Consider the following 21,637-nt stretch of genomic DNA (forward strand, 5'->3'; position numbering starts at 1 on the left):
AAGGGGCTTCCATCTTCATCCTTTTAGGAAGAGCAATGTGGAATGCTCAGTCTCCATCCCTGTGCTACATCAGAATGGAGACTGCATCCTGGGATAAGGCAGTTTTCTAAACTTGTTCCGCGGGGAGGAGGGGAGTACTCTAGAAAAGAGCAATATGTTCTGTACCTATTCCTGAGTGCATACACACACATACACAGACAGACACAAAACCAGAGAACAATCAGGCTTAGTCCTGCCTTTTGCTTGTCCTGTGAGGAAGTGGGGACAGCCTCCACATACCTACTCCCATCTACTTCCTAAGGCAGAGAATACCTACAACTTTGTCCCTCTTAGGAAAAGAGGACCCAGAGGAAGAGCCTAAACCCGTGGTTATCAAACTTTAGCATGTATCAGAATCACCTGGGTTGCTGTCCCACCCCTAAAATTTCTGATTCAGTAGATCAGAGGTGGGCCTGATAATCTGCATTTCTTACAAGTTCCTGGGTGATGCAGCTGGTCCTGGGATGACATTTTGGAAATCGTTGGCCTAGACCATGATCCTTGCTATCACTTTTCTGAAGCCACGCCTCCTAATTCTTCATCTCCAGCAAAATAATAGAAAGGAAAGTCTTGGTTGATGGGAAAAGGTCTCCCTTAAACTCCATGAAGTAGAGATTATGGGTGAAGAACTGTCAAAGTCAGGAGTCAAGGGGCTGTGAGAGGGTGGAATGATGACAGGAAGAGAAAAAGAAAAATGGCCAAGGAAGAGGAGTACAGAAATGCAGGACAGGGAGAACAAACAAATATCATATCCCTTGGCACCCGAGAGGAAAGGCTCAACCCATAGGATATTTCCTTGTTGGGTCACCTGATATAGGGAAGAGGTAGAAGAGATTGTGGGATGGATTCAGGATTTCACCTCTGCTGAGGCATGAGGGTTAAGGGATAGGAGGTAAAAGCCACAGTGAGTCTGGTTTCTGAAGTCTGTTCCCTTAGTTATATTTTCCGAATTTCTTCTCTTCACCTCAGCCCCAACTTTGAAGCCCTGCCCCTCTCTCACTTAGGCTCCTCTCTCATCAGGCTTGTAGTGACTAGTGCTGAGTTGACCCTTTGGCCCCAGTCAGAAACTCTCGCAGGCTCTTACTCTTGATTACATCAGCTGAGAGGGATGGGCAGGAAGGAATTGATGTCTCCCAGACCAGTGGCCTCAGTAGCCCAGACAAAGAGAAGATGGGGTTTCTGGGGGCAGCAGTTTGTGGCCCTGAGGAGGAAGGAGGGGTGATTGTGCACCTAGGAAGAATGTGTTGCCAGTGATCAAAGAAAGGAGGGACTCCAGGTTCTGTTCCTGGCTGAGATGGGTGACTCACTGTGTTTTTAGAGGCCTTTCCTTGAGAGAGATCACCCTGGGGTTGAGCAGAGGGCTTGTCTGCCAGTGACCTTTGGCAGACAAGCACTGTCTAAGCAGGTGCCACTGAGACTTCCTGCTCTCTCAAGTTAGCTGCTGTCTGGGCCCCAGCAGTAATCAAGGAAGTAGGGATTGGGCCTGGATGGTGTTTGGTAACTGCTCCCTGTTTCTTTTCAGGCTGAAGATGGAAACATCGAATATAAAGTGAGTCTTAAGTTGGGGAGGGGCAGGTTGTCCTTGCTGGCATGGGATGATGATTTCTCTGAGATCTTTTCAACTTCATGATCTATAGTAATTTAGGGATGTGGTTCAGAGTGAGGGCTCTGTACTTCATTCTGTTGAGGGCGAGCTCACTGTTAGAGGAGGTTAGGGATGAGAGGGTTTAAGTGGGAAGGGAAGGGCCTGGTCCTTGCAGCAGGACAGGTGGTGAGCAAGTGGGTTTAGGAGGAGCATCTCTGATTTCACTTTCTCATGATACCTCACCTGCCCTAAGCTGAAGCTGGTGAATCCATCCCAGTACCGCTTTGAGCACCTGGTGACACAGATGAAGTGGCGGCTCCAAGAGGGCCGTGGTGAGGCTGTCTACCAGATTGGGGTGGAGGACAATGGGCTGCTGGTGGGGCTGGCTGAGGAGGAGATGCGTGCCTCCCTCAAGACCCTGCACCGGATGGCGGAGAAGTATGCTTCCCCTTCCCCCTCTGTTTTGTTTTCTCTAACTGGGGAGGACCTATGTGTACCGTCACCTAGGGCCTGAGGTGCCAAGGAGGGACTTTCCTTCTGCTACCTTCTCTTGACAGAGGGCGAAAGTGGGGAGGGTTAGTGTTCTAGGTTCCTCTGCATTGGACCTACTAGGCTTTTTAGCTCAATGATTTAAGACTCGTTTGTTTGTTTAAAGGGAGCTGCGGATGTGGGATAAATTGGAGGGTGCTTGAGGGGAAGTAAGGTGTTGGGAGCTCTGTGGGAGATGTGGGAAGGCCATTGGTCTAAAGCCAGGATGGAAGGGGGTGGGGAAACTCAGATGAAATGTGGCAACTGTGGCCTTGCTATGTGATAGGGTTGGGGCAGACATCACTGTGATCCGGGAGCGAGAAGTGGATTATGATAGTGACATGCCTCGCAAGATCACTGAGGTGCTGGTACGAAAGGTCCCTGACAATCAACAGGTGAGCACACACCCTTCCCTGCCTTTCATACCCATACTCCCCAAGAGGGCCCTGTGGTAGCAGGCTCTCTTTGGGCCTGGGATCCTGGGGGTGTTCAGGTCACCATTTGGTCCTCAGGGATTGTCACTGCCCTTGACCCAACCATCAATGGAGATAGGTGAGGGATTAGAGCCCTTACCTCTGACAATTCATTCACAGTTCCTGGACCTTCGTGTGGCCGTCCTGGGGAATGTGGACTCAGGGAAGTCGACTCTGCTTGGAGTCCTGACCCAGGGAGAGCTGGACAATGGGCGAGGCCGGGCGAGGCTCAACCTTTTCCGCCACCTGCATGAGATTCAGTCCGGTCGAACCTCCAGCATCAGCTTCGAGATCTTGGGCTTTAACAGCAAGGGAGAGGTGCATGCAGTCAATGGGACCCAGTGGGGCCAGACTCTGAGAATGGGATGGTAGTGGTGAGGGACACAGTCCAAGGGCAGAGTGTGGAGACTTTTTGGAGTAGAGTAGATGAAGGCCCTGAAGGTAGTAGATGGAGGCCCTGTGGGATAATCTCTGTCCTCAGAAAACAAGTGGGGAATCAACTAAATTAAATCTGAAATGGGATTCAGGATTAAGCGGCAGGGTCACCCAGGAACTGTTTTAGGTCCTGACAGTTCTTAAAGGGTTGGGAGGCTGGCAGGGGTCACTGAGAGCCTTGGGCTCTGGGCCAGGTGGTGAATTACAGTGACTCACGGACGGCAGAAGAGATCTGTGAGAGCAGCTCCAAGATGATCACCTTCATCGACCTGGCAGGCCACCACAAGTACCTACACACCACCATCTTTGGCCTCACCTCTTACTGCCCGGACTGTGCCCTGCTCCTCGTCAGTGCTAACACTGGGATTGGTATGAGGCATTGGGGCAGGGACGGGGCTGGAGGGGGATGCTGACTCTACTACCCTGGGCTTCTTCAAATCTGGGAGCCAGATGAACTCTCCTCTTGTTCCCTCTCCTCACTCCCACTCCCCGCTTTCCTTCTCTGAGGCAGCTGGCACCACAAGGGAACATCTGGGGCTGGCCCTGGCCCTGAAAGTGCCCTTCTTCGTCGTGGTTAGCAAGGTGGACCTGTGTGCCAAGACCACAGTGGAGAGGACAGTACGCCAGCTAGAGCGGGTCCTCAAGCAGCCTGGATGCCACAAGGTCCCCATGCTGGTCACCTCAGAGGATGATGCTGTCACTGCTGCCCAGCAGTTTGCCCAGTCACCCAAGTAAGCCTTTTTCACTCCAGAGCCTTGGTCCACAAGGAAGGCTGCCACAAAGCCCCAGAGCATGGTGTCCCACCCCAATACCAAACCTGTTGACTCAGTTCTGTGGTTTTGCAGGTTGAGATTGTGGGAGGGAGTCTGCTAAAAGGCTGACCTTTCCCCTAAACCCACCTGGTGCTTTGCTGATGGCTGGGACCCTGGAGACAAAGTGCTATACCAGGCAGTCGCCATCTCCCTTAGGCTCTGGGATGGGCTTTATGTGCCACGTTCCTTGGCTAGCTCACCGAGAGAGGGCCCAGAGCTCCTTCAAAGGTTAGCCGATAGGAGGGGGGGCCCCTAGCTACCCCGAGAGCATCTCACCTTTCCATGTATGGGGCTCTAGCCTCTGCTTCCTATTAGAACTTTCCTCATCTGTCCATTCCATGCCTCCCTCTACAGTGTCACCCCTATCTTCACACTATCCAGCGTGTCTGGAGAGAGTCTGGACCTGCTCAAAGTCTTTCTGAATATCCTGCCACCACTCACCAACAGCAAAGAGCAGGAGGAACTCATGCAGCAGCTGACAGAGTTCCAGGTAATTGTCTACCCGAACAGGCAGTGAGCTGGGGAATTGGGAAGGACTAATTCTGACTGAGCCCTGAGTCTGTTTAGAGATTTTGGACCTGCCAGCACTACTTTAGGCAGGCCAGTGACAGAATTTTTTTCTTGGCTTCAGGTGGATGAAATCTACACAGTACCAGAGGTGGGGACAGTTGTTGGAGGGACACTTTCCAGGTGAATTGCCTTGCTTGCTACCTACCCCAGTCAGCCCTTACATGCCCATACACTCGAAGACGTCATGGCCCAAAGGAGTTGAACAGAGCCCAGCTAAAAGATGTGCTTGTTTGCAGATTAGGCTTTCACCATCAGAAGAGCTGGAAAAACTAGTCTATTGGCTTATAAGGGAAGAAACAGTATTGCTGCTTTACTGGGAATCTCCGGGCCCCTGAGGGAGAAGTGTGGGTCTTGAGCCCCAGGAAGAAAACTAGAGTGTATTCAACTGGCTTCATCTCCAAGTAGGGAAGAGAGGTCTCTTAAGACTCTTTCCAAAGCAGAGGATGAAACCCAAGGGGATATCTTTCTCTTTCAGGGATCAGGTGTTCAGTATCAACCAGCAGGTACCTGTCTGCCAGCCATCACTGCCTTTCCTGGTATTAGCCTTCAGAGTATGAACTCTAAAATGGGGCACGGCAGTCATCTCCCCTACCTCCAAGTCAGAATTTAGGGTCTCTCCCCATCCTGAGGGACTCAGCCTTATAAGGGAAAGAATGCTCTGGGTGACCCTAGCAGAGAAGTAAGTAAGGGAGCCTAGGCTGACATTGTGCCATCCGCCCTCTGGGCTGCAGTGGGATTTGCCGTGAGGGCGACCAGCTGGTGGTGGGCCCCACGGACGATGGCTGCTTCTTGGAGCTGAGAGTATGCAGCATCCAGCGCAACCGCTCTGCCTGTCGTGTGCTGCGAGCTGGTCAGGCTGCTACATTGGCCCTCGGGGACTTTGACCGTGCGCTCCTTCGCAAGGTGAGGTGGGAGGGTGGGTTGGAGAGGGAACAAAGAGAAGTGCCTGGGAAACTGGCTACTTGAATGAGAAGCACCTGTCTAAGGGGACTCACAAGAAAACATGGTCTCTACCCTAAGCAGTGGTTACACAGACTGTGTATGAAAAGGCTTAGAATATTCATAAAACACAGATCACTAAATATGAATCATGGTGGTGCAATCCAAGTGTCCAGAAACCCTAGAAATACAAAGCATTAGAAGCGTTAGAGGACATGGGAGATGGATAAGGAAAGATTCTCTCTGAGAGTTTCGAATGTTGTCTTTTGAGGTCTTGTGTTTGAAGTCCTAGAGGAAGAGGAAACTTAGGAGCTAGCTGTAAGGGTGTGAAGGTGGCTGGGGAGGTAGAGACTAATGTGAGGTCTGTCCTTCCTGAGTCTGGGGGCTGTGCCTCCCCAGGGCATGGTGATGGTGAGCCCCGAGATGAATCCCACCATCTGCTCAGTGTTCGAGGCAGAAATAGTCCTACTGTTCCATGCCACCACATTCCGGCGAGGCTTCCAGGTGACAGTACATGTGGGCAACGTCCGTCAAACGGCGGTGGTGGAAAAGATTCATGCCAAGGTGAGAGGGACCTAGCTATGCCTCCTTTTTTCCAAGGAAAAGTCAAAATTCTCTTGCCTTTAGAAAGGTCTGGCCCAAGATTTGTAGAGAACACCCTGATCCCTTTTTGTGGAAAAGGGACAAAGCCTCACTTAGAGTGGGTAGAACCCTGATAGGCCCCCGAGGGTGGAGAACCAAGGCTGGGATGGGAGGCACTGCCCAGGGCCAATGACCTCATATCTACTGCAGGATAAGCTGCGGACAGGGGAGAAGGCGGTGGTACGTTTCCGCTTCCTGAAACACCCAGAGTACCTGAAGGTGGGCGCCAAGCTGCTGTTCCGGGAGGGTGTCACCAAGGGCATCGGCCATGTCACTGATGTGCAAGCCATTGCAGCAGGAGAGGCCCAGGCCAATGTGGGCTTCTAAACTCCTCCAGGCAGGCACGGCTCTATTGCTCTCCCTACAATATATAAGGTGACTCTGGCCATGCTGCCCTCTGTTGGCAGCTCTGTGTGTTAATAGGCTAGGGAGAGGGGTGCTCTCTGCCACTTGCTCCCTGCCACCAATCTGGAGAGGTGCCGAGCTTGGTATGGCCAGGGAGGGGCAGCCCTGAGGGAGAAGACAGACTTCAGGGCAGTGTTCAGCAGCTGTGTCCACCTGGTGGGCTCATCAACCCCATGGCCCGTCTACTGGAGGGAGCTGACAGCTGCCATCTTGGCCCCACTGTCAGGACTGGGCATGATTCACCGGTGTGGTCCCCGCACTTCAGGAATTGTCACAACAACTGGGGGTGGTCCTCAAAAGCACTCCTTTTTCTATACCTCTTCTCAAGACCATGTATATTGCCCATCTCTACCGGACTGTGGACAAAAGACACCTCCCGGCCATCTGGTGGCCCAGGGTCTGAAGAAATGGCACAGGGACAGTAAATGGCAGTGCTCCCATCCTGTGTTGAGACATGAGGCCTGCTCCTCAGCTTTTATCTCTTCCTTTCTTCACTCAAGGGCCATTTCCAATTTCTCTCACAGGCCCCACAGGTGCTATTTGTTGTGCTGGCCCAGGTGTGGGGCCGCCAAGCCAAGGCTTGGCATACTGAAGGTCAGCTGCATGTCAATCAGTTTTGTTCCCTCCTCTGCAGTGATCTGTTGATTTTAATGCTGAACCAAACAGTATGTTTTACTTTCCTAGACTGACCCACACTTCCCATTCCTGCCACCTTCACCCTGCTTCCTGCTCCTACACAAGTTCTCTCTTGTTTTAGTAATTTGCAGTGACCATCCCTTTCCCTCTGTTGCCGGGAACCTGGAGGAAAGGGAAAGATATTGCCATATGTCCTACTCTTTAGGGCATGGACCCCCTCCTTTCCCTTTGTTAGTGTCCTGGGCTCCCATGGACTCAGGGATTTGTTGGTTGAGGTTTCTCTGCATATATATATTATAAATATATATTTAAATACACATATATATTGTACAGAATAAAAATGTTTTATTGAACACACTGTGCTTATGCTTAAGACACAGGCTCAGCTTCCAGAGCTAGATTTCTCTCCAGACTTACAAACAAGTGAAACGCTAACATTGCTGAACCCTGAATGGAGGAAAAACCCATCTGGTATCTCATTCGCCATTTTTCCTTTCCCTCTCCCTGACCATGTGATCAGTGTTGCAGTATTGTGACCAGGTGTTCTGGCCTGTTCTGCATAGTTCTTTGAGCAGAATAGAAAGTGAAACCATCGCCTTTTCAACTGAGACTGGTAACCACCCCATACTTGAGTTGAATTTAGAGACATGGTAATCTGTTCCCTCATGTTTTTCCTTCCAATGCAAAATAGCCTGAAATGAGGTTTATAAAGCCTAAGCTGTCGTCTTGGAGCTACAGGGGCCACCTGGCCAAACCTTAGTCCCTTCTTCTTGTTTCTGTGTTCAGATTACCTAACTCAAATTTTCTGGATAAATAGGGCCCAATGTTAAAGTCAACTACAAAAAGCAGGGACTGCATTTTGACTACTGATCTTTGCAAAAGAAATTTAATGATAAACGTGGCCTGAGGTGACAAGGGGCATTCTGCCTCCAGGGTATTAAAATGATAGCTTCCCTGCCACTCTAGCTCAGCTGCTTTTTAAAATATCACTGGTTTAACTTGCTACTAAGAAGCCTATGGTTGAAGAACTTCCTCCTGTGTTGAGAACTAAGCTGTTTACTTCCTTCTCACAGTTGCTGAGCTATGAGGAAAGGTTACATTCAGCAAAAATATGTTTTGTTTTTGTTTTGGGGAGGTAACAGTTATGCTCAGATACTGATTTCTGTCTTTGCCAGCAATTTACTTAGCACAGATTCACTGTGGAAATTATAATTCATGAGCCAATAGCATACAGGATAATATCTCAATAATCCAAATAAAGAAATAACATTCCAAACAAATGACAGATTAATCAAATTATTGTTCCAATCAAGGGGAGGTGAAGGAATAAAATCCAAATTTGATATGAGGTGTACCTTTTTATACCAGGAGGCACTTGGGAGACTTGGCAACCAACCAAAAAGCTGATTTCCAGCTGCCAGAGCAAAAGTAAAAGTCCCGTGTTGCTAAAGCACGTTGCTAGGGAATAAGGCACCATTGTTAAGTGAGCTGAGCAACTCTGAAGATTATCACTTCTGAGACCCCTGCTCAGGTTTAACACCACTCCCAACCAGTAGGAGCAAACGTCGTAAGGGTCTTTGCAGAGTCTAGGTTAGCGGAATCACCTCTTCCAAACCAAAACTCTCAGAGTACTCACAAACTCTCAGTATTTATAGTCTAAATGTCCCCTTATTATCCTTGCTTCTCTATATGTTCTCAATAAGCTACAGGGATTAGTCAGCTGGGCTGCTGACTAATCAATGACAACAAACGCAGAACGATGACCTCCTGGGATGACTGACTTGATTTTTATATCAAAGCAGCTCTTTTTTAATTTCTCATAAACCAATTTATTAAAACAACTTAGGTCATAAGTGGATTTGAAATCATATTAAACCTACATACAAAGTGCTATAGCTTTCACCTGTTAAATTCATTTTTTTAATTAAAAATTTTTTTTAAAACTTTCCTGGATTAAGAAAGAAAACTTTGGCATATCTACAGGAACTAGTGAGCCACTTTGCTACACCAATGGAAGTAGGAAGATAAAAGTATATAATGCAGCTTCTCCCCACCCACCGCCAATAGTATGTACATTTTTCTTGTTCCAGTTCTGGTAATCATCTAAAAATTTTCACTATGTATATTTCATCCAATGAATAACAAGCACTTGTTATGTGCAAGGCACTATGAAGAATTCTTGCAGCCATGAACACATTTAACTGCCACAAAAATGGAAAATATTTTTGGAGGAAGAAATTTCCTGCTAGACCTAGTGGTCTTCGAACATTTTCTCCCTCTTCCAACTAAATACAGACCCTCAATTTATAAATAAGCTTAAAAAGCCGTTGGTTTGTGTCTATGTATGAAAGGGGGGATATATACACCATTCTCCCTACTTTACCAACCCACCACCACCTAACTCAGTTCATCTTCAGTTTTGTTCAAGGTTTCCTATATCAGAAATGCCAGAAAAGCTGACCTTACACACATAAGAACAGATTAATACAGTACTACAAACATGGATAAGTGTAAAAAGCTAAAATAATGAATTTAAAACCGTAAGCTAGATAGTCATACTCCAATGGGAAGAGATGAACACACCAATGACTCTGAAAGCCCAAGTACTTTTCCCTTAAATTTGTGCTTTAAGGTTTAAGGAAATGCCCTCTACAAACCTGGCCAGCTGTTGGTATCTTCTAGATCAGTATTTTTCAAACTTTAGGATACACCCTGAGGAATCTCGTTAATATACAGATTCTGATTCAGTTGAGGCCGAGATGATTTTCTAACAAGTTCTCTGATGATGCTGGTGCTGTTGGCTCCTCAAATTCACACTCAGCGTAGCAAAGTTCTAGAGATGGTATAGTTCTGACCATGACTTATCCAAATAGAGTTGGTCTATTAATAATCTCATTCTACATTAGAACAAGAAGCGAGGGGTAGAAGGGCCACTGGCTAAAACTGTGGCTATCATAGGGTTTGCTTGTATGAAATTCAGTATTTATTGAATAGTTTCTGTATACAGAGCTCTGCCCTGTACTAGTTATCACTTTAGGGTTTCAAGTCTTCACATTCTCAAACCTGTCATTTTGGTTAAGGCATTATCTAGCTTCCCCTGTCACAGAGCTAGGGGGAATTTTTTTCTGTGCACAACAGTACTTTAAATACATTGTTCTTCAATAATCTGTAAGGCACGATCTCAATTTTGCTCATTATCTAAAAGATGAGGAAAAGTAAGGAAAGTAACTTGCTCAAGGTCATATACTCCAAGAGGCAGAGCCAGGTTTGGAACTAGATTTCTTAGGCTCTGAGGCCTACACCTTTTTAACTCTATGACACTGTCTCCCTAAACACTTAATTAAAAACTCAAAGCAGTTGTATCTCTGGAAGATGAATTTTTACATTTCTATCAGCAATGAGATTAGAATTCATGCTTGTGAGCAGATGGGAGCCTTAGCATCTAACTGAATTTTTCTTATTAAAAATTTCATGAAGTTATGAATTTCCTTGAGAAATGAACATATTTCCATTTCCCAGGTTACAGATAAAATATTAAAACCCTGCAGCAAGCCCGAGGGCAGCACTAATGTGTTAATGGCTTAAAAAATGATTCCAATGTCTGCATGCCCTCAGGCCTAGGGCGTTTATTACTAGATGCCAGAGGGCTCTTGGGATTTCTTTTGCTTTGAGGAGAACTAGCAGGAACAACCCGGGGGTTTGAGGACTGGGACTGCAAAAAGGATTTCTGCAACTCCAACGCAAAATGATAGTCCGCGTGTTCCGGCATCTCCCATACAGCTACCAGAGATCCACACTTTTCACAGGGCACTTGGTCCTCATTAGCTGGAAGACTCCGTGTAGTAGTTGTCTTCTGAGCCACCTCCAGAGCAGGCTTGGAAATTAAAGAAGCAAGCCTGCTCGGGCTGTTCTGGGCCAAATCTCTCTCTTCAGAAGTTGCTTTAGAGGATTCTAGCTTTGAAACCTCTTCACAGACACAGGCGGAATCTGGATATTCTGTTGGAAAACGGTTTGGTAACTCTTGAGGGCTAGACTGTGGATTTTGTGGAGAAATGAAAACTGAAAGATTATTAAGCTCTTTCTGCTTCAGATGTAGACTTTTCTGCTTAAAGAAGGGCTCAATTCCTGTAGTATGACTGGTTTGGAAAGGTAACAAGGGCTTCAGTGGTGAATTGCTCTTGGGGGCCTGAGTAGTGGCAGCAAGAGATGAAAGTGAAGCTTCTTTGACTTTCTGCTTTTCTGCAGCTTTTTGGAAGAATGATTCCAGAGAAGTGGTTGCTTTCTTAGTGGCTGTCACTGATGGGCCACTTTCCTGGGTCTTAGCTTCTGGACTGGTAATTGGCACTTTTGACAGAGAACTTGGGTCGTTCCTCAAGAAGACAGTGATGTCTGTGCAAGATGAAGGGGCAGAGGCAGAGAACTTGGTAGCACAGAGGAAAAGCATTGTGAGGGGCGGGGACCTGTATGGAAAGTAAAGGAACAAGATTAGCACCAGGTCACAGATTAGATTTGTAAATTATTGGGATTCTGGTTTTGCCACAAGGGGAAATTGGTACTGCATTGATTCTCAAACTTTAGGGTGTATCAGATTAATACAGATTCAGTAGACCTTGGATGGGCAGAAAATCTGCCTTTCTAACAAGTTCCTAAGCGATTCTGATGTTGCTGATCTAGGACCACACCTTGAGAATCACTGATTTGGTGAACACCTACTAGGTCACATATGTGCAAGTTGGATCCCTTGGCAGCTATGTATTATATTATTGTTTTCATAAGATAATTGCTGCAGAGCTGCTATAATTCAGGGTTAGGGCAAGAAATTTTACTCAGGGCAACAAAAAAGCTTTAGAATACTTATTAGACTGGAAAGCCTCTTGAAAAAAACCCTCTTACCCGTTCTCTTGTTTTTAAGCAGGCACCACCTAATGCTGACAGACTTTTACCTCTAGAATTTTGGAGAATGAAATTCCACAATGGCTTTTGGTTACCTATCCTAGTCTCAGAAACATTTCAAGAAATTCCATTGTATAATTCCTCATTATGTCTAATTACCCAAATAAATTTCCACACGAGTTGAATTTCAGATGATGAAACATGCTTTAATATACAGATTATTCCCTCAATGAGGTGAAGAGTAAATGCTATTTTAAAATTATTATGACAGTATTTTACTATCCTTCAGTTTCATGCTTTGAGACAGTTTCATAATCAGGTAATTTTGATGCTTCCCTGTCAATAAGCTTCATGCTTTTGGTGGCATTGTCTGTTGTAGTCTGTCAAGGTTTCATATGAACAATTATCATTTGGTTCAGTAAAAACGTTCAATTTTTGAAAATAAGCAAGTATACCATGAAGAAAAAGTAAATTATTCTAAGAACAAACACTATACTAGAGATCCCATCATATTGTAAGTCTCTACATTTAACAGTAGTGGCCCATATATTTAGATAAGCAATAACTGAGGTAGTTAACTAAACTTTTATTTCTTATAATCTACAATAAAGATCTATAAATAAACAAACAATTTATTTTTCTCTCAATTATATTTCCATTGTGAACTTGGAATACTTTTTCAATGTAATAATCTATGTTAAATAAATAAAAGATTCCAATAATGAAAATAATATCTGGACAGTAAATGAACACACTCCAATATATATTTGGTTATATTTCATGCCCAACTGAGGCTTATTAATATATGACATTTGGTGGTATACCAGTGGAGCTTCTGAGTTGAGATGTTAGATAGAGATTATCAGTGAATATAGGTCACTTTCATTATCAAGAAAGCTGCCTTTAAGGTAAAACAATTAAGTAGTTGAGAGAATTTCCAAAATGTGCTGTATTCTTGAAACTTAAATTCTGTACTCCCAAGTACGATTGGTCATTCTTCTGACAATTGCAAATTGATAAGGGCAGGGATAGTATTGGTTCACTCTGCCTCTCAAACCTTCCCCTGAGAACTGGAATGTACCAAAAATAGGCAGCCTGCAGCAGAGCTGCCTTTGTTTCTGGTGTTTCTACTGTGTTCTCTCCCTGGTACATGACCATCCCCCTCTGTAATAGGTCCTGCTAGCCGTAGTCACAAAGAAACTACGCCAGCTGGAAAGCTTATTGACCCACTAATTTTAGAGCAAGACAGGGTATATGACTCTTCTAAGATGAGCTAGAAAGAAACTCACCATTCAGTTTGGACTCCTGAAGTATTACAGTTCCTGATGACAGCAAATGCATCATGGCTCATCTTGTGAGCATCATAACGGGTAAGGGCACAGCAGCGGCGCAGGGTGCTGAGACGTTTATCTCCTTGTACACGAATGCTTACAACCAACTGAGTGGCTACCCTGTCATTCTGTGGATATGAAAGTATAGAGACTAGAACTAAAGTTACTGTGAGCATCTGGATTCTATGTACTGAACTGAGTGAGAGGAAATTAAAAGAACCAGGGCAATAGAATGGTTTGGAAATAGTCAAGTTTAATTTAAAATTTTAAATATATTTGTATAGTTTCAGGGTATAAGGAGAAATTGTAGAAGACATAATTTGGATGATAGAATATCTAGAAAATTTTGACAGGTGATGGGAACAGGATAGAATAAATGAAAATGGATTCTCCTGAAAGTTCTGTGTTTTAGTGTGTGTGTGTGTGGTATCCATGCAGAAAGATTAAAACAGATACCTACAGTACTATATCTTGTAACTGAAGGAAGGGCTCATGTAAGGAACTGAAAGGAAGATCCAAACTAGGATGTCGAGACTGAGTAGTGGATCTATTCTTTAATCTGCCCTGATGCTCTTATGCTTACTAAGAGCAGAAGTTTCCACTAGTACCTCCTTACTGCCCATCTCTAGAAGGTACAGTGTATAGAGCCTGCCTCTAGAGATTCACTTTTCAATTCACTCTCCGGTGAAGTCAGAGCATCTGAATACTGTTGATGCAGAGCAAACTACGAAATAAAGGTCAAGAGGCAGAATTATGAGAAGGTAAAAAGTCTACATAGGGATCCCCTCAAAATCAAAAGATGTTAGTGAGAAGAAATACCCCTAAGGCAAACAAGCCAAGAGCAGCAACAAATTGCATTTTTCTACATTTTACAAGTACAATTCGTATAGATTTATATATTTTGAGATAATAAAAATTGGCGATTACAAGGGAGTCCTTGTTGACTAAAACCATTCAACTATAACTGAATGCCTGGAAGTCACTAGAATATTTTAAACGATGAAGTAACAGGATCTTCTATGTCCAAAATTCTTTTTGGCATAAGTCCTTAAACTTAAAGATAGATTAATTTTCAGGATCCCTACATTGTTGCATATACCAGGTAACAAGTAGGAAGAACATATATTTCTGGCACTGTCTAGAGATACAGGATTGAACAAAATAAAGTCCAGGCCCTCATGGATTTGATCTCGTAGTAGGAGCTACAGATAATAAAGTAGACATGTAGTAGAAATGACTACAAAGTGCTATGGAAAAAGCAGAGTAAGGCAGAGAGTGGAAGAGGCTGCTGATGTGACAGGGTAATTGGAGGTGGTGAAATTTAAGCAGAGACCTGAATAAATTGAGGGAGCAAATTTTAAGAACACGAGAGCAAAGATTCTCCAGGCTGAACAGCAAGTATTAATTAGAATGCTAAGGCGAGAGTTTGCTTGGTGTGTTAGATAAAAGGGAAGGAGACCAGTATAATGTAGGCTAGAGCGGGATGAGTAAGGGGAAGAGAATATGAGAAGTGAGAAAAGTAGCCAGAGACCAAATCATATTGGTCATTACAAAATAAAAAAGAAATCCACACACGACTTAAGTGTGAAGGGAAGTCACTAGAATATTTTAAACGATGAAGTGACAGGATCTTCTATGTCCAAAATTCTTTTTGGCATAAGTCCTTAAACTTAAAGATAGATTAATTTTCAGGATCCCTACATTGTTGCATATACCAGGTAACAAAGTAGGAAGAACATTCCCAGAGGCTTGTAGAGATGAGAACGGAGCGACACCTAGTGGGCAAAGTCAAATAGGGCCATAACACAACTGGGATCATATCCCTCTTTGTTACCTACCAAAGAACAAATATTCATCACCAGTTCAGCTAACAGGAGGCAAACAGGTAGTTTTGGATGATTCCTGACAGTATACAGCTGACCTGTAGGACTCCCAGATGTTTAAACAAGAGAGGATACATCAAACAACACCATCAGGAAAGTAAAAAAAACCAAAAAACAAAAAAACCCACGCAATGGGAAAAAAAAATTGCAAATTAAATATCTAACAAGCAGTTTGTACCTAGAATATGTAAAGAACTCTTAAAACTTAATAATAGACAAATAACCCATTGCAAAAATGGGCAAAGGATCTTGACAGACATTTCTCCCAAGAGGATAAGAAAATGGCCAATAAGCACCTGAAAACCATAATAATACACCACTTCACACCTACTAATATGGCTAAAATAGAAAACAACAACAAGGATATAGAGAAATTAGAACCCTCTTATATCGCTGGGAATGTAAAATAGTGCACCAACAGTTTGGTAGTTCCTCGAAATGCTAAACATAGGGTTACCATGTGACCCAGCAATTCTCCCAGGTATACAGAAGCAAGAGAAATGAAAACCATATGTCTACATAAAAATCTGTACAGCAATATTATTCAAAATAGCCAAAAAATGGAAGCAACTCAAATATCCATTCACTGATGAATGAGTAAACAAAATGTGGTATATCTGTATAATAGATTATTCAGTTATAAAAAAGAATAAAGTACTGATACATGCTACGGTGTTGGTGACTTTGAAAATACCAAGTTTATTGAAAGATTTCTAGCCAGTCACGAAAAGGCCGTATTCTGTATTATTACATTTATATGAAATGTCCAGAATAGTAAGTCTATAGAAATAGAAAGGAGACTTAGTGGTTGCCTAGCGCTGGGGGAGTAACTGCTAACGGGTATAGGATTTCTTTTTTGGTTGATGAAAATGTGCTTAAATTGATCATGGAATAGTTTAACAACTCTGGAATATACTAAAACTTCTGAACTGTAAACTATAAATGGGTAAATTTTATGATATGTAAAATATATATCAATAAAGCTTAAAAAAAAAAAAGAGAGATAAAGAAACAAGTCATCACCTGCAAATCTTTGACTTAATAGTCTGTCTCTAAAACTCCCAGTACTTCCTTAGCACGTGAATTGTGTTTAAGTCCAATAATTTATAGTCCGATCCCTGAATGTCCTGCTTAATGACTCTGTACTCTGATGAAGAACCACTGTGTAGTCAGGGTTGCAGGAGTAGTTAGATAAGAAATATACAAAAAAGTAAGGCAAATGGTAGTGAGGGAGAAAGGGGTAGGTCAGGTCTTATGTTCACAGATCCAGGCTTTCAAAGATCATGTTGAGTTTTATGGGCAGTGTTATGGAAGAAGATAAAAGATTTCTTAAAATTTCATAGCTAGTATCTTTTTGTATCTTTATTTCTATTCCATAAAGTAAGGTATTTAAACTGGTATTTAAATCCCAAAGCTCACCCAAGGAATAAAGAAAATCTTACCCAGACCCACTTTCCCCTCCTGCCTCAGCCCCCACCCCAACTCTACTATCACCGCCGTCCCTCCCCGCCACTTTTCCCCTTTTCCATCCAGGTGTTGGACCAGGCGGTCTCCACTTCTCCACCCTGCACCCCTTCTTCCCCAAAAATAAATAGAAAAAAAAAGAAAATCTTACATCATTTCGGTCCTTGGTTAGTCTCTCCTCTAGTTCCTGGGCTAATTGCAAAAGCCACCATTGTACCTAAAAAAAGCATTGACACTTTAATTTTTCATTTAAAAACTGTAGGTTTATTACAGAACTAGATGGTGGATTTATTCAGTTCTCCCCCAAATGGTAGTGTGCAAGAAAGATGCTCCTATAACCAAAGAACCAAAGGTTCATAGAAATCTTCAGTATTCTGACCCACGCTAGGTCAAGATTTTCATTTTTTTGTCCTGTGGGCATGCCATCAGGCAAACTCTAGGCATGATCCAGCTCTGAAGAAAAAAAAAAAACACAAACTCAAGGCACAATATCCTAGGCCTTCCAAGTTTCCACCTACCAAAAAAATGAGTAATTCCATTTCAAACTTCAATCAGTCCCATTTTATTTCTTTTTAGATGGAAAAAAAAATAAATCATTAAAACTAGTCAATTTTCAACACAAAAAAGAACTTCTGTTCCCTTCATACTTTATAGCATAAAGGTTCCATCTAATTTATTAAACCTTTGCAGCTACCAAAACCTACCAGCTAACCCCCTTAAAAGTGTTCTGTCAAGAATGCCTGTCTACCTGTTCCCGAGTTGCCAGAGCCGTTTTTCCTGGGAAGTTCTTGCTGCAGCCAATGGTTTTGGGTAGTTGCCTGGGTTTAACCGGATCATGTTCAATCCCACGGCACATGGCATATAGCCAAGACCTAATAAAACCAGCAAAAAAGTTTAAGGTGAAAGCAAATGATGATTGTTGTTAAAACAGAATACCTATATTATACTACCCCTTTGTCCCTGTCATGAAAAAGGAAAAATTTGTCCAAATTTGACAGAATCCCTGCCCTTCCCAATGAACTCCAGTGCAATATATTGCCAAGGAGAAGAACACTGGTTGTGCTTTCTAAAGCCAAGTCATCATTTGTATTTTTGGAAAAGTGCCAAGCAAGCCACTGATTTATACCCCCAAGTTTTTTGATGCTAAGACTAAATACAAGAATTTGGAAATATCAGCATCTAAGCATACACAGATGATGTATATATATCCAAGCTTCAAAGTAACAGTTCCTATGTATCAACCTATTTAGGTACATGAAAAAACTACTCTAAACTGATAGACCATAGTGATCTAATATTTTCAAGCAAAGAGACCAATGAAATTACCCCAGGAACAAATGCTAACCCAAAGATAGGTCTAGATTTTACTGGATGCTTTTGTCTATATTTGAATTTAGCATCTCCATAAAGGTTATTATTGAAAAGTATTAGGAACCACTTACCCATTCTTCTCCCCAAAATGACTCTGGAGTTGGGATTCGGTGAACTGGGTCAGTTCACCCATGTATTCTACCCCCAGGATTTCAATGACAGAGGCCCCTAGCTTTCCTCCGAGATTACGGCTAACAAAAAAGAGAAAGAATTTATAGGTCACATCCTAAATATCGAGTTAGCAGCAGATATAAGACATTTTGCTTGTGTAAGTAGCTCTCCAGAAGGTTCAGGGAAAAGGAGAGCACATATTGGTCCTGTAGACGATTAATATTCTAGCGTTAGACTAGATGATTCAGATATTCTGGGAGTTAGGACCTGGGAAGATCAATAATAGCAAAAACAAAAGGTTAAAGTCACTAATTAGTCATCAATTCAACTGTATATAAAACTTTCAGTTGTATGGGATATATATATATAAATGCATATAAATGCATTTATATATATATAAATGCATATAGATGAATATATATATGCATATATATATTGTCCCATTTGGGGATTAAAATTCCAACCCCCAAACAAATCTCTTCCACAGCTAAAACCTTTTATATTTAAGAATGAAGTTAAAAATCTTCAGTGTGGCCTTTGAGGCTTCCTATAATCTGTCTTCAACCAATCTTTTCAATCTTCTTTGCATTACTTATCTTCCTCAATATGCTCCAGCTAAACTAGTTTATGTCCCAGTTCACTGAAAATACCTCATACTTTCTCCCTCTTTGTAGTTCAAAACATTCTCCAAATCAGTATTGCTCTTCTATTCCCATCTGAATCTCCAAATTGTGCCAAATCTCAAAACAAAGCCACGCCTTTTGCACAAATCCTTCTCAGATTACTATTCTATGAACTTTGGTAACTACCTACATAGTTCATTTAGCAACAACATATAGTCTTATGATAGCACTTTCACTGTTGCTTTGAACCGTTATATCTTGTTCCTTCAACAATATTATAAGCTCTTGTCAAGGACGCACAATTCATAGGCACAATCTAATTATTCGTTTTATTTGGTTTTTTCTCTCATGCCTAGTTTGGGAGCAGTTCAGTAGCCCTGAACACCTTGATGTGACATTAGGAGAAAAGAAGTAATATTGCTATTTATTTTGATATTTAATAGCAGACTTGAATAAAAAGGCTAGAGGGAAGTTAAACATACAGTTCATTTTTTAAATTCAGGATTAAGTATCTTCCACAGATACTTAAAAATCAGTTCATTTTTTTAAATTCAGGATTAAGTATCTTCCACAGATAATCCAGAATCGAAGCTTCATTAAGAAAAATCTCGTGTTTTTCAGATTTTCTGTGTTATCGCCCTCGTACCTCACTGGTACCTGTTATTCCTGGCACCAGGGCTTCATAAGAAACAGAAGAAACTACAACCAGAGAGTGCCATCACATGTATATGAGTAAAATTTAGATGCTCCCCGAATACTTACATTTTGCTAATAGGTATGTGGCTGAAGAGTTGTGGGACTGACCCATGTGAGACCAGGGTCTGGCGGTTGGGCTTGTTTAGTCCACAGGCCAGTTTTGCCAGGACCTGGAGCATGGAAAGTGTAAAAACCTCATTACTGCCAACACCCACACAGAGACTTGATGAATATTACCATACATGTACACACACAGACACAGCTTAAGGGCTGTAACTAATGGTATCCATATTAAAAACAAAAACAAAACCAGAAACTCAAGGCATCTCTAAACCTTGGTGTCCCACAACATCCTCAGTGGAAAACATGACCCACTATCATTATCTTCATTGTTCTTTCCACATCTTCCATTCTTGGTTTTCCTTTAGTCATTTTTTCCACCCACTTCAAGAGGGTAGAAGGCAGAGAAGCTGCAGAAGAAACTTAAGATGCATTTTTTAATGTGCCCATACGAAAATGCTGAGACAAACTTGTTTTACCCTACCCCATTTATTTACATTTCTTGATTACTGGTTAGTCCGTTTTGAGTCCTGGATTTAATAAACATTGCCATAATTTAGTATCTCTGATAGAGACTGGGCTCAGAATCATCCTCCAATAGCAAACATCTTATACTACAAAACAAGGCTTCAGAAAGAAAAAAATTTAAATTCAAAGAATAAGGTACTTCAGTGTTGTCATTTCACAAATTAAAATTGGTAGGAAAAGTATAAAATCATTCTTTAAATTCATCGGAGAGATTCTCTGGAACTTCTACCAGGCAACAGCCAGTCTGGTTTAAGTTACTACAATGGGACTTTTGTTTCCCCTACCTCCACCCAACCAGAATAAAAACCTCTGCAGGGTAGTCTGGCATCTTTCCTCTTACTGGAAGCAAGGGGAGAAGGTAGTAACCAACAATCAGCCACTGCCCAGACACTGAGCCCAGTCAGAAGGGGATGAAGATCCTAGGCCCTCGCTGTACTTTAATCAGAAAACCAGTTACACTGCTCCTGGATTATTTAGGATCATCTGTATTCCCTAAATCAGAACAGTTGTCCAAATTAGTAAAATTTTACTATTCCATTTCTCCTATTGCTTTCATTAGGAAAGGGAGACTAGGCAAAGCATAAAATACTCAGGCCATTCCACATCAGAAATGAGGTAGCACTAGAATATTCAGCAAATGAAAAGAAAATAAATAGGTTCATACGTAAAATTCAAAGACTAGCCTCCTCCTTTCTATAGACAGTTTAGTCATTAAGGAACTATATATTGGATGCAACTATATAAATAAGCATTTTCTGCAAATTTTTCAGCCTGCTTCTTAGGAAAGTACATGTTCAATGTCAATTCCTATGTTAAAGAATTATTTAGGCTTTTATTTAGAACTCAAAATTAATTTTAAATAGAAACCCATTTCAAAGTATATGTGTAATCCTTTAAATGTCCCACTCATATATGTCCTTGCTGTACTTAACCACAGCTATCTATGTTTCTCTTCGAAATCTACCATTAGCCTTCACCTTATTGTGTGAAATTCCAGCTGAACACTGAAAACCAGTCTGCCTCTCTATGGCTGCTCTCATTTCTTCCACAATCACTGCTCCCACGGTGAGCTGTAGGTCTGGAGAGTTGGTGTTTTCAATCTGAAGAGAATCAAGCCATTGCAATAAGCCTCGTTTTCGCATCTCTTCTGAAAAAGTTGAAAGGTCATGTTTAGACACTCTTTTAAATCAGGATTTTATTTTGGTTTATCTATTGCAGAAATGCTTAGATTTCAAGTACTTTAGATATGTAGGTTGCCACAAAAAATGGCAGCCATTTTAGAAGACTAAATACTCATAAGAGATCAATTTCTCCTTCATACCGATTCAAGCAGCCTTAGCTTCACTCTGGGCTGAACTTTATGGTTTTAACTTTTTTTTTTTTTAATGCCTACAGCACCTGGTCTTCCTAGGTGGTCTCCCATCCAAGTACTAAGCAGGCCCGCCCCTGCTTAGCTTCCGAGATCAGACAGGATCAGGCATGTTCAGGGTGGCATGGCTGTAGACTGAACTTTATGGTTTTAATGTGCAACGAATATTTTATATTATCTTTCATGACCAATGATTTAAAAGTACATGTTTTCTCGCTCCAGTTCTCCTGAACTGTCTTCCTCT

The 21,637-nt window shown here is 42.5% G+C and overlaps 2 protein-coding genes and 1 pseudogene across 7 annotated transcripts in view; 1 reads left to right on the plus strand and 2 right to left on the minus strand.

The window, feature by feature from the left end:
• Positions 1-8,344, plus strand: part of GTPBP2 (GTP binding protein 2) — an 8,897-nt gene extending 553 nt beyond the window's left edge. The window contains exons 1-12 of one of the 4 annotated variants that reach the window (XM_015600340.2): positions 29-1,315; positions 1,562-1,588; positions 1,878-2,062; positions 2,439-2,547; positions 2,746-2,943; positions 3,255-3,429; positions 3,572-3,791; positions 4,227-4,362; positions 4,504-4,562; positions 5,174-5,345; positions 5,781-5,945; positions 6,174-8,344. In XM_015600340.2, coding sequence (XP_015455826.1) covers positions 1,929-2,062; positions 2,439-2,547; positions 2,746-2,943; positions 3,255-3,429; positions 3,572-3,791; positions 4,227-4,362; positions 4,504-4,562; positions 5,174-5,345; positions 5,781-5,945; positions 6,174-6,350 — 1,545 coding nt within the window. In that variant the 5' untranslated portion in view covers positions 29-1,315; positions 1,562-1,588; positions 1,878-1,928 and the 3' untranslated portion in view covers positions 6,351-8,344. Of the gene's footprint in view, positions 1-28; positions 1,316-1,561; positions 1,589-1,877; positions 2,063-2,438; positions 2,548-2,745; positions 2,944-3,254; positions 3,430-3,571; positions 3,792-4,226; positions 4,363-4,503; positions 4,563-5,173; positions 5,346-5,758 lie in introns of those variants that run through there. The other 3 variants (XM_006926507.2, XM_025042714.1, XM_025042713.1) reach the window with 3 other exon arrangements.
• Positions 8,345-9,252: 908 nt separating this feature from the next.
• POLH (DNA polymerase eta) overlaps positions 9,253-21,637 on the minus strand; it is a 28,821-nt gene continuing 16,436 nt past the window's right edge. For 2 of the 3 annotated variants that reach the window (XM_015600337.2, XM_015600339.1), the window contains 7 exons: positions 21,002-21,171; positions 19,503-19,606; positions 18,078-18,197; positions 17,384-17,507; positions 16,787-16,852; positions 13,247-13,416; positions 9,253-11,524 (listed from right to left, as the gene is read on the minus strand). In XM_015600337.2, the coding sequence (XP_015455823.1) occupies positions 10,630-11,524; positions 13,247-13,416; positions 16,787-16,852; positions 17,384-17,507; positions 18,078-18,197; positions 19,503-19,606; positions 21,002-21,171 (1,649 nt within the window). In that variant the 3' untranslated portion in view covers positions 9,253-10,629. The remainder of the gene's footprint in view (positions 11,525-13,246; positions 13,417-16,786; positions 16,853-17,383; positions 17,508-18,077; positions 18,198-19,502; positions 19,607-21,001; positions 21,172-21,637) is intronic. The other variant, XM_015600338.2, reaches the window with a different exon arrangement.
• Positions 21,411-21,529, minus strand: LOC112475029 (annotated as a pseudogene).

Source organism: Pteropus alecto, unplaced genomic scaffold (genome assembly GCF_000325575.1).
Source record: "Pteropus alecto unplaced genomic scaffold, ASM32557v1 scaffold7, whole genome shotgun sequence".
Classification (NCBI taxonomy): Eukaryota; Metazoa; Chordata; class Mammalia; order Chiroptera; family Pteropodidae; genus Pteropus; species Pteropus alecto.